The sequence below is a fragment of the Rhagoletis pomonella genome, unplaced genomic scaffold, assembly GCF_013731165.1.
Source record: "Rhagoletis pomonella isolate Grant_MI unplaced genomic scaffold, Rhpom_1.0 Rhpom_scaffold_00006, whole genome shotgun sequence".
NCBI classification, from domain to species: domain Eukaryota; kingdom Metazoa; phylum Arthropoda; class Insecta; order Diptera; family Tephritidae; genus Rhagoletis; species Rhagoletis pomonella.
In genome coordinates, this window is record NW_023458560.1 from 975366 (window position 1) to 987752 (window position 12387).

The window sequence follows — 12387 nt, forward strand, 5'->3', positions numbered from 1 at the left end:
CCCCCCCCTAAATTTCATTCTGGCTACGCCGATGTATGCAGACATATCTATGGTACGCACGGTTGCCAACATTTGCATTCTTGAAACCGGGACAACAATTTCAATGCTGTATTTTTGAAAATTTTCTATTTAAAATAAGAAAACAATATAAAATTTCATAGATAAAAATTTCCATAATACAAAATTTCAATGTTAATACTTTTAAATAATTTAAAGCATAAATTAAAGTTGAAATAAATCCACCAAATCACTGAAATCATACCAAATTATAAATTATAAATTTCTATATACATATTTATTTGGAACGGGGAGTTTTTCACAATTTACACATGTAACTTTTTTACATAAAATATTCCGCGAATTTTTTATGAAAGCATAGTTTATACTTCAACAAAAACATAATAATTTATCTTAACTTTGTGCGAAACTCAGGAAAATTCAATACATTTGCCTACGAGTTGACACTGTTGTATAACTAACTGCCAGTTTGAAGTTGGTAAAAAATCGCGATGATTTGAGTGATGACTTAAGTCCAAAAGTGGCTAAACTAAGTTAAGTTGAGTTGGAGAAACCAGCCCTAAGTGACCATCAAGCAAAGGTGCGGGAACTTGCTTTAATCAAAGCCTAAGTGGAAGGTTCTACCACCCTTTGTTTCTTTGCTAGAGCTTCTCAAATATAGCAAAAAACTTGATTTTTTGACAATTTGACCTCGTTTTTTCTTAAAATATGGAGCTGATGGTAACTTTTTGCTTACGGATTCGTAATCGGCATAAAAAAATCTGTCAAAAATAGCGTTAACATTTGCTGCATAAATTTTTTTTCCTTTTTTGTTGGCCTGTGTAATAAGTATTGTTAAATAGCCAATACCCGCATGTTTGCGGCGCCTTCAAACACCTTTCGAACTGTAAAACAATGACTCGATTCGATTGAAGATTTTTTGGAATTTATCGGTTCTGGTCCAGCTATCAGGAAAAATATCATATATGCTAACCCAGCCAATAAGCTACCTACGTGCTAAATTGCAAGCAAATCGGACCATTAATAAGACTGTTTCGAATAGTTCTCTCTCTGACCTACTTAACGGAAAAAATGAATCCTATATGCTAATCTAGGCAAAAGGCTACCAACAAACCAACTGCATTTTTTTAAGCATAGCTCGACCCCTGCGCCAACTATCGGAAAAATTAAAAATTTGTGCACTCCTTCTAAACACGTTTCCAAAAAAGCAGCACCCATTTGAATCAGTTATGAAACATAGGAGAAAATTGTTCCCAATTGATTCAAGCTCCCAATGAATTTCACAATTATCCGAAATTTTCCAAGCTTTCGTCGAAAAAAATTCAAATTTTTTGCGTTCTTCCGGATTTTTCCGAGTTTTCCACTTAGAATTCTCTATTTTTCCATTCGAATGCCATTCCGAAGGAATTGCACACAATTTTCCATACAAAAAAATTAATTTTCGACTTTTCCAATTTTCCGACTTTCCCGGAGGGGTTTCCCAAAATTTTCTTTTGTAAAGACCTTCTCCTGGCAATTACGAACAACTAAAAAAATTTAAGCCAAATCGGTCCAACCGTTCTCAATTGATGAATTACTATACATTTTTCACACCATTTTTATATATATATAGATATACGTATTTAATACACATGATTCAATAATTATTATTGAATCATGTTTAATACATACATTCTTGCCTCTGCTAATCACATGAATAAAAGTCCTAAAAACGAAAATGTGACTGCAATATTTCTTGTTTAAAATGTTTTAGATCCATCGCACACCTCGGACTTTTTCGGCCGTCGATTTAGTTGGGCTTGCTAGTCTTTCCATTGCACCACAACTAATTGGTCGGAGCGATTAAGTTGGTGTAGTGTGCGCACCTCCATACATCTTCATGTACATATTTCAAGCGAGCCCTACATAATTAGTGTAGGTAACACAGGGCAACACCGATTTTGATGCGGCAAATGTTGAAGCTGGTTTTAATAGGTTTTTTTTGCTGATTAAGAATACGTAAGTGTCATGTTTCCATCAGCTCCAGATTTTGAAAAAAATGTGGTGAAAATGTAAAAAAAATCGCGTTTTTTGCAATATTTGAGAAGCTCTAGCAATGAAACAAAAGGTGATAGAACCTTCCACTTAGGCTTAAATTAAGGCTTGGACTTCTGACTTCAATCCCTGAAAATACCATTACCTTGACCCTAAGGTTACCTATAGTCATTTATTTAACAGCTAACACTGATTTTACACTATTTTTTGACGATAAAAAGTAAATGAGTATAGGTGACCATTAGTGCAAGGTGCAGGAATAGTACTTTCAGGGATGGTAGTCTGTAGTTCTAGCTTTAATTTAAGCCTACGTGGAAGGTTCTATTACCTCTTGCTTAATTGCGGTAGGAACTCAAACTTCCCGAAATCAGCTATTTCTTCTGTTTATAAGAGGTGATCTCGCGAACGGCTGTACCGATTTTTTGAAATTTTGGACACCTACTGCAGACTTTGGATATATTAAGGGAGCGTGGCATCACCCATGCATATCGAATTTTCCATAACGTATATCTCTAAAAGTATTTGTGGTAATGTCCTGGAAATTGGTATAGAGATTTTGGGGCTACTGGAAAATCCAAAAATATTAAAACTTTTACCTATCTGTAAATATATACACCCAGAATACAGCGTTTTTTTTCTTTTTCGTAGCAAATTTTTTTGTACCAAATTTTGAGTATGCAGTTTTGTAGTTCACTCAATTTCAGTATCACAAAGTGCAAGTTTTTAATGGCTATAAGATACCGTTGATTTTTGAGAATTTTTTTCGCTGATGATGTTGCGCATTTTCTCCGTATTATGAATGCGTGAGAGTTTTTTGTATGGGAAAAAATGCCGAAGAGTGTCAGTATGTAAAAGACTTATTCTGGTGGCTTAACTCCTCCTAAACGACCGAAACGATTTTAATGATAATTTTTAGTGGCGCTGGAACCGAGTTATTGCTAAAAATCGTCGATTCGGAGGCACCAGGGATCAAAAATTACCCCCGTTAAATCAACCATCATAACCATTGCGGTCCTTGCTTTACGGTGACTAAACATAATGGGGACCAATGATACTCACCAGTTTGTAAATTGCCACCAACTATACTATACAGATTCAAGGACGATTCACTATCGAGCCGCAAGGACTTCTTCCCGGTATAACGCTTTCGTAAGGTTATTTAAGACGGCAATGGGGATATGCCTTCTGTCGACCACAAAACCAAACATGAACTTGAGTTGCTGGCGAAAATGTTGGACCAAATATTTCAATAAAAAAATAAATTTTGGGCGGGACGAAGTTCGCCGGGTCTGCTAGTCTATATATATAAAAATGTAATGTTTTTCGTATGACCGCGATGCCTGACCAAACGGCTGAACCAATTTCAATTCTGTAAAAAGTACATTTTTGGAACTTCTGTGTAGAAGGTTTTTTGATTTAAAAAAATTTGAAATTTTTTGTTGTTGTTGCCGAAAAATGAAGAAAGCTGAGACGTCACGATTTCACAATTTCATACAGTTGTCTGTACATTGAATGTCACTAAACGGCTGGACCGATTTGGTTCATATTTGGAACATATATCAGTACCTTGAAAAGAAATATAAATAAAAATAACATTTACTTGCTGATTTGGCTCATTGAAAAGAAATATTTGGAGTTGAAACTTACACGATAGGTGGCCCTGTGGCCGAGACATCCCCAAAAATTATTTAACGCTAAGAGAAGGATATATCTACTATATATTTGAGGAAGTATGTATGTACATATGTATGTATGTGCCAGGTTGCGCGTAAACGGACGGACAGAATCGAACAAAATTTTGACAGAGTATTGCCATGACACCTGGGCCTATAAGTGGGTAAAAAAAGTTTGGGATTCGACAACGGGGCGTGGCACCTCCCATAAACATGAAACTTTTAATCAGCCATAACTTCATAACTATAAGTCACATGAACTTGAAATTTGGTATGCTAGGTGCTAATAGGAGGGTATATATAAACGAGTTTGTGAAAGGGGTCGTGGCATATCCCATAGGCGTGGAATTTTTTATCAGCTATAACTTCGGAACTATAAGTCCCACGAACTTGAAATTTGGTATGCAGGCATATCAATGGTAGGTGCTCATGCGAGGGTATATATAAACCAGTTTTTAAATGGGGCGTGGCACATCCTATAGGCGTGGAATTTTTTATCAGCTATAACTTCGCAACCATAAGTCACACGAACTTGAAATTTGGTATGCAGACATATCAATGATAGGTGCTTATACGAGGGCGTGGCACTTCGGGACCATAAGTCCTACGAACTTGAAATTAGGTATGCAGACATATCAAGGTAGGTGCTTATAGGATGGTATATATAAACGAGTTTGTAAAAGTGGGCGTGGCACATCCCATAGGCGTGGAATATTTTATCAGCTATAACTTCGGAACTATAAGTCCCACGAACTTGAAATTTGGTATGCAGACATATCAATGGTAGGTGCTCATTCGAGGGTATATATAAACGTTTGTTAAAGGGGGCGTGGCACATCCCATGGGCGTGGAATATTCTATCAGCTATAACTTCGGAACCATAAGTCCCATGAACTTGAAATTTGGTATGAAGGCATATCAATAGTAGGTGCTTATATGAGGGTATATAAATGAGTTTGTTGTGTAAAATTAAGAGCCCGGATCGGAATAAAGGACCAAAGGTGCGGTTATAGTGGCGTTTAATAGTGAACTACACTCTTAAGACTAATTACAATTATGTTATACCTAGTAAGGCTGTGTCTTATATCGTGTTAGGTGAGAGTGAGTTAGTTAAATGAAATGTGTTTGTGTTAGTGTATGTATGTTAATCTCGTATTTTGTGATTTTCTACATCCTGGGCCCCGGGAAATGTTGTTGCAATCTCGAGCGGATACAAATGCTGCACAGACCGCCTTAATATTTGATTATTTGCCAGTTCCACATCACATGCTCTTATGCGACCGTCTCTGCCCATTTATGTAGCTTTGACGATACCAATTTTCCACAAAAGTCTTGATTTGAGCTCATCATACACGAATACTATGTCATCTTCAATAATACTGCGACTTGGCCCGTTCTTGCAATGCTGTATGGATCGAAGCTGGTTAAGATAATCCTTGTGCCACCGCTTTAAGTAACGTTTAAGCAATGACTGCTGCAAATACCAAGATTGCGTCAGCGACGCTTGTGTTACTGGTAACTCTGTGGAGTATAAAAGAGAATTAAAATTGTTCAAAAAGTGAGCTGGAGTCAGTGGCTCCAGATCGTTGTGATCATTTGTAATGTAGGTTAACGGCCTTGAGTTGATTACGCTCTCGATTTCCGTCAACAATGTAGCTAACTCGTTCGCTGAAAGTTTGGCTTTGCCAATAGCAGACTTAAGTGCACATTTGACGCTCCTTACGAGGCGCTCCCAGAAGCCGCCCCACCAAGCTGCTCTCTCTGGTATATATTGCCATTTGACGCCTTTATGTGCCGCCAAACGCCGCACCTCATGATTTTTAAGCAAATCTTCAAGCTTTCTAAGCTCATAGTCTGCACGCTTAAAAGTATTTGCATTATCTGAGATGATCGTAGATGGTACACCTCTTCTCGACGTAAACCTCCTGATCGCCCCCAGGCAGCTTTTTGTCGTCATATCTGGCACTAACTCAAGATGTACAGCTCGTACAGCTGCACATGTAAACAGCATAATGTACACCTTGTGTCCTTGGTCATTGTTGCCGTTAACATACAACGGCCCAGCGAAATCCACTCCGGTTGTCTCGAAAGGCCTCGTAGTCATTATTCGCTTGGTTGGTAGTACTGTCCATGGCTCAGAAGCACTTTTGCCATGGAGACGCTGACAAATCACACACTTGCGCAGGATTGTCTTAATTGCTTGCCTCGCCTGAATGACCCAAAAACGATTTCGAAGCTGTGCTAGAACGGCGTTTACACCACCATGAAAAGTTGATTGATGAACTTCTAATATCAGCAGCACACTTAAATGAGACCTCTTCGGCAAAATTATTGGATCTCGTTTTGAAACGCTTTGCTCATATTTAGGAAAACGACTATTTAACCGCAGTATACCATCTGTCAGATAGGGGTTTAACGACGATATTTTTGATGAGTGATTAACTTATTGTCCGTTCGATAATATTTCGTACTCCTTGCTGTAAAAATTTCGCTGCGTGTGTTCGATCCAGTACATCTCGGCTTTTTGTAGTTCTTCAAACGTTATTTCATCGACTTCACAATATTGTATACACTTTCGATTGCCTAACTGTTGGTTTGTCGACTTTCTCTTAGAACGTTTTACAAAACGAAATGCGTATGCAGTTACTCTTAAAAGCTTTTTTAGACTGCTATAATTTTCAATGGTAGTAATTGGTGCAATTACTAGCTTTTTTCGCTCGATGTGATTGGCAGTATTCAAAACTGATGATCTATGAATTTCAAGCTTCGCTGGCCAGTTTTCTTCATTTTCTCGAAGCCAGCTTGGCCCGAACTTCCAAATATTGGACTCAAGCAGATTTTTCGCCTTTATACCTCTGGTTAGCAAATCCGCTGGATTAAGCTTGCCGGAACAATGATGCCAATCATATATGTTCGACATTTGGTTAATTTCTGCTACTCTTGCCTTTATATACGGTTTAGGTTTTCGCCCACAGCCATTTATCCAGTTTAATGCAATACTTGAATCCGTCCACAAATAAACTGCGGATATTTTAACGCACAAGCTTTTTACAAGGGTTTCTTTCAATCTTGCTGCCATCAAAGCTGCTGTTAACTCCAATTTAGGTAACGTTAATTCTACTTCCTTATTATTTTCGGAAATTGGGCTTACTCGATTTTTTGAGCACACAATATTAGTGAGAATTCGTCCGGTTGGCATTATTTGTCGACAATAAGCCACTGCTCCATACGCCTTCGGGCTCGCATCAGAAAAGATGTGCAATTCCAATATCGATTCACTGCCTGCTGACAAACATCGATCAACACAGAAAGTTTCTAGTAATGCAAGCTCTTCTTGCCACTGTGAAAATGCACTCTGAGTTTCGCCATCCATTATGACATCCCATTCTTTCTTTTGACGACAAACTTCTTGCAGTAGAATTTTTATTCTAACTGTGAATGGGCCCAATAGCCCCAACGGGTCGTAAATTTTGGCCATTGCTTTTAAAACGTTACGTTTTGTAGCTCGTAGTGTTTGGATATAATCATTACAAGATTTTACATCTACGGAAATTTTGTCGTTTACTGTGCACCATGCCAACCCAAGAATTTTTTGCTCTGCTATGCCTACTTCCTCTGTAGAAAGCTCTCGCCTTACGTCCACGTCGTTAGAGTTCCATTTCCTTAAGTTAAATTTCGCAGCTTCCATCACGGTTTGAGCTTGTTTAGCAACATGCAATGCTGCTTCTTTGGTTGGTTCGCTGAATATAAGATCGTCTACGTAAAACAACGCTTTGAGTTTTTCACACAGCACGCTATTACTTTTTAAACTTTCATCCAAATGATTACGTATAGTGCTAGCTAATAGGAAAGGGCTGGATGTTATGCCAAATGTAACCCTAGTCATACGATAGATTGCCAGATCTGGCTTATGTTGATCTGCGCTTGGACATGACTTGTACCATAAAAAACGATGGGTATCTCTGTCGGCTTCATCCAGTAAAATCTGAAGGAATGCTTTCTCTATATCGCGCACCACAGCGATACGATTTGCCCTAAAACGTAGTAGCATTGTGAATAAGTCGGCAAGGAGATTAGAACCTTCGCTAAGGTGATCATTCAGCGAAGTATGGCCGGATTCGCTCGAAGACGCATCGAAAACGATTCTCACTTTCATTGTGCTTTTATTTTCTTTATAAACAGGTTTATGCGGCATGTAATAAATCGGCCTAGAAGACTCGATATTGGGCACAATTTCAGCAATTCCGTTGTCAATGAGGCTCTTAACCTCTTTGTCGTATTCTAAAATTTTTGATTGATCTTTTAGCATTTTCGTTGTCAAGGACTGTAATCGACGCACAGCTATTTTGTAATTATCCCGTAGATCTTCGCTCTTAAGCTTCCACGGTAATTTAACAGAATATCGACCGTCCGCTTTCCGAGCTAGCGCCACTGAAGTTTCTTTGCAACTATTAATATTTACGATACCGATTGATTCAAGATTCCAAAATTGCTTGATATCAAATTCTATAGTTTTATTAGCTTCAGAATGCTCACTTTGTTCTAAAAATTTATTATTTTGTATTATTAATTCACTGTCTTGATTTCCTTCTGGTTCATTTTGTACACCTTTTGTCGTTTGTTTATTTTCATTCAGCGCTATTTGTCCGTTTTTACCGCGATCAATTTCGCCTTGTAATGTCCACCCAAAAAATGTTTTTACCGCGAATAAGTTGCTGCTAATTTTTTTTGTTTCTGGAGTGTTGAACCTCCAATAATAATCTTGTCCGATTAATAAATTAATACCATGTAATAATTGTTCACTGCTTTTATTAGCGTCAGCTAACTCGTATTTTATTTGTTTACAGTTTTTGTTTTTTATTTCGGTTATTTCGTTTGCCACTGACACTAAATCCGCGCAAATATTCGATACTACGATCGCCCGTATTAAAATTGTTTTCCCATTATATTGGCTTTGCAATAGGATCTGAACGCACTCATATTTAGTGGGTATTCTGTTTTTATTTTTGTCGCCAAAGCCCAAGAATGATAGAATACAAGATTGCGCCGATCAGAGGGGATTTTTGAGAATAACTTTTGTGTGACGTCACACTGGTGCATTGGGAGAGAGAAATGCCAAAACATGAGCAAGGATGGAAGAAGAAGAAAAAATGTTGCAAGGAAAACGTAAACAAGTTGCACAAGTGTGACATCATGCAAACAACGATTCTGTCAAATTCGTTAAGAGAGGAATAGCGGTCCGAGATCGGCGCAACCTTTGTATTCTCTCAATCGTGGCCAAAGCCGGTAATTGTTGTTTCTTCAACTCCACACGGTTTTAATTTCAGCATTTTTGCTACCTTTTCATGCACAAATGCACGTTGACTGCCGTTGTCCATCACTATTCTTGATAACACCCTTTTTGTATTACTCTCGCTACTTATGATGGCTTTCGCTGTTTGCAGTAAGTACTCCGAATGACCTTCGCTCGCTAGTGTGCTTAATGCAGCCGCTTTTTTGCTGTTGTAGCTCATCTCTTTTTCAATACCTTCTGCTGCGTTTGGGTAATGATTCCTCTGCTCCCCCTCAGGCTTCTTCTCACGTCGTTCAAACATCGTCGTTAGGTGTCTACCTGCGCAGTTTTTACATTTAACCCAATGTGCTTTGCAAAATTTTGATGTGTGGTTTTTCTTCGTACAACGAAAACATCGTCCCTCCTTTTGCAATACCTTCTTCTTGTCGGCAAGGCTAATTGTGCTTCTACAATTCTGTGCGTTATGATTCTCTTTGTTACAAAATATGCATTTCTCGCTCGCTGTTATGGAAACTAAGCCGGTAGCTGTTCCTTGCTTGGTTTTGTTGGTAGTTTTAATCTCGCTTTTTTCGGAACTTCTGATAACTGTGCTTTCTCTATGGCTTCAATTTCTCTTTTCATATATTGGAGAATCGCTTTAAGTTGGTCATCTTCTATGTCTCGCATCGTGCTATTTAAAGTCGAAATCGCTGTTGTCTTTGTTTCAGGCAATCGAAAAAATTGTATTCTCATTTGCTTAGGTAAGCATTTAAGAATAACGGATTTTACGGTGATCGTGTATTGAGCTGGGGTGACCTTCAACGCGGACAATGTTCGAGTAATTGACATCACCGGATTGTATAATGATCGTAAGCCCTGCACGTCGCTGGTAGTTTGTACTGGCTCTAAATTAAGAAGCTTTTGTACGTATTTCTCGATTATCTTTTCGGTATTTCCGTACTCATCTTGTAGCAGTGCTATGGCTTCAGAGTAACATTCCTCTGTGGGAGTGAATCCTTGAGTCGTTGATGAAGCCCTGTCAACCAATGCTTCGCTCAAAAAGTTAAACTTTGCTGCTGATGAAAGAAGGGGGTTAACATGCACTGTTGGCTTGAATTGCTCCCAGAAGGGCAACCATTTTTCGAAGCTTCCGTCGAATTTCTTCAGCTCAAGAGATTTGAGCTTAACTCCATGAGACGATTGCTCACCAGCGCCATTGGTGGACGTATTCATAGTATGCTCAAGTCGGCCTGCTAAACTCTTTTTGCGCGATTGCAACTTTGCAATAATTGTCATCACCTTGTCGTCATAGTCTAGCACTGACTCGCATTCCTTCTCCATATCCTCCTGTTTTATTATTTTTCTCACGGCTACGTCCGCCTTTTTTAAATTTTCATGCGCATTCCTTAACCTGTGCAAGAGAGTCCCCACGTTTTCAAGCAAGGTTTGTTTTTCACTTAATTTGGAAAAGTCTGTGTTTTCCAAGTACTCAGTAGCTTGATTAATAAGCTTCGTTAGCTGACCACGACAAGTAGCCCGATGGACCGATTCCATTTTTCACCTTACAATGGCACTTCAATATTCGTTACCACGGTTGCTCGTGTTTTATGTAAATTTATTGTTTTAAAGAATATCGTCGTTGTTTTTTCTAGAGCTCACTATAAAATGCACAAACGGTATAGTTTACTGAAATTCGCTATTTTAAACTAATTGCCCGCTCCCGGGTTTCGGCACCATGTGTAAAATTAAGAGCCCGGATCGGAATAAAGTACCAAAGATGCGGTTATAGTGGCATTTAATAGTGAACTAAACTCTTAAGACTAATTACAATTATGTTATACCTAGTAAGGCTGTGTCTTATATCGTGTTAGGTGAGAGTGAGTAAGTTAAATGAAATGTGTTTGTGTTAGTGTATGTATGTTAATCTCGTATTTTGTGATTTTCTATACATATAGTTATAAATAAAGGGGGCGTGGCACATCCTATAGGCGTGGAATCCTTTATCAGCTATAACTTCTGAACTATAAGTCCCACGCACTTGAAATTTGGTGTGCAAACATATCAATGGTAGGTGTTTATAGGAGTTTGTGAAAGGGGCGTGGCATATCCCATATCCGTGGAAACTTTTATCAGCTATAACTTCGGAACCATATGTCGCCCGAACTTGAAATTTGGTATGCAGGTATAGCTGTCGTAGGTGCTTATAAAAAGATAAATATAAACGAGTTTGTAAAAGATGGTGCGGCAAATCCCATAGGCGTGGAAGTTTTTATCAGCTATAACTTTAAAATCATAAGTCACATGAAGTTTAAATTTGGTATGCAGACATATCTATGGTATGTGCTTATAGTAAGGTGTATATGAATGAGTTTATAAAAGGGGGCGTGGCACAGCCCGTAGGCGTGGAATTTTTAATCAGCCATAAATTTGGAACCATAAGTCACATGAAATTGAAGCTTGGTATTCCGACATAGTAGGCATCTATGGAAGGTGTTCAGAGTAAATTATATATAAATGAGATTGTAAAAGGGGGATATACATATATGTATTCATATATTAGATAACTAGGATATTTAAAACTGTGTGTTTTTTTTGAAACCTTACCGTCTTTAGATTATTTTGAACTGGAAAGATTAAATCGTTTTTTATTCCCGCGATGCTGTTAAACGAAAATGGTTCATTTATAATGAATAAAACTCCTTTCGAATTAAGCATTCTACCAGAAAAGTGCAGCTATACTAAAACAGCTAAGCGAATAGGCAGCTAAACGGAATGTACCGTAGTAGACTAATTTTAATTTAGAAATTTGATCGTTACCTTCATCCACCTAATATTAATAATGGAACAAGATTTGTAGTACAAGTAATGATCAATATATAATTTAAATAAAGCAAGATAAAGCTAAAAGTATAGCTCATAAGGATGCCTTAATGTAAAAAAAGAAAATAGTTTGTCCACTTTAATTAGGCTGAACTGAATATTTGTATCACTGTTTTATATAATTTTATTTGTTTACCCCGAACGACGTCGGGTGCTCTGCTAGTATTATATACAAACCAAGGCATACAAAATAATGGTGATACTTTGTTTGAACCGTAAGAACAAATGTACCAATTGAATTGGAGAATGTAACTAATTTGTATACTAAGTACCTGTAAATAGTATGCAGTACACAATATTCATATCTGTAATAAGAAATTTTTTAGTAATTTGTTCGGATTTTGAGGATTTTTCGTTTGTTTTTGAGGAACTTGGTAATTTTTTTGTGGCAACACTGCAAAGAGGATAAGCCATTAACAAAAAATGCGAACACATTTGAGGGCGCCCAATTAGATATAAATATCGACCCCTTATATCGAAAACAATTTTTTTGTTGCAAATACATAGGTT

General features: G+C 37.8%; 2 protein-coding genes across 2 annotated transcripts; both read right to left on the bottom strand.

Moving 5' to 3' along the window:
- Positions 1-6168: 6168 nt before the first annotated feature.
- LOC118741507 lies at positions 6169-8034 on the bottom strand. The gene has a single exon (XM_036473507.1). The coding sequence runs from the start codon at positions 8032-8034 to the stop codon at positions 6169-6171; it is 1866 nt and encodes a 621-aa protein (XP_036329400.1).
- A 1497-nt stretch (positions 8035-9531) lies between these two features.
- On the bottom strand, positions 9532-10338 carry LOC118741508. Its single transcript, XM_036473508.1, has one exon. The coding sequence runs from the start codon at positions 10336-10338 to the stop codon at positions 9532-9534; it is 807 nt and encodes a 268-aa protein (XP_036329401.1).
- Between the last annotated feature and the right edge of the window lie 2049 nt (positions 10339-12387).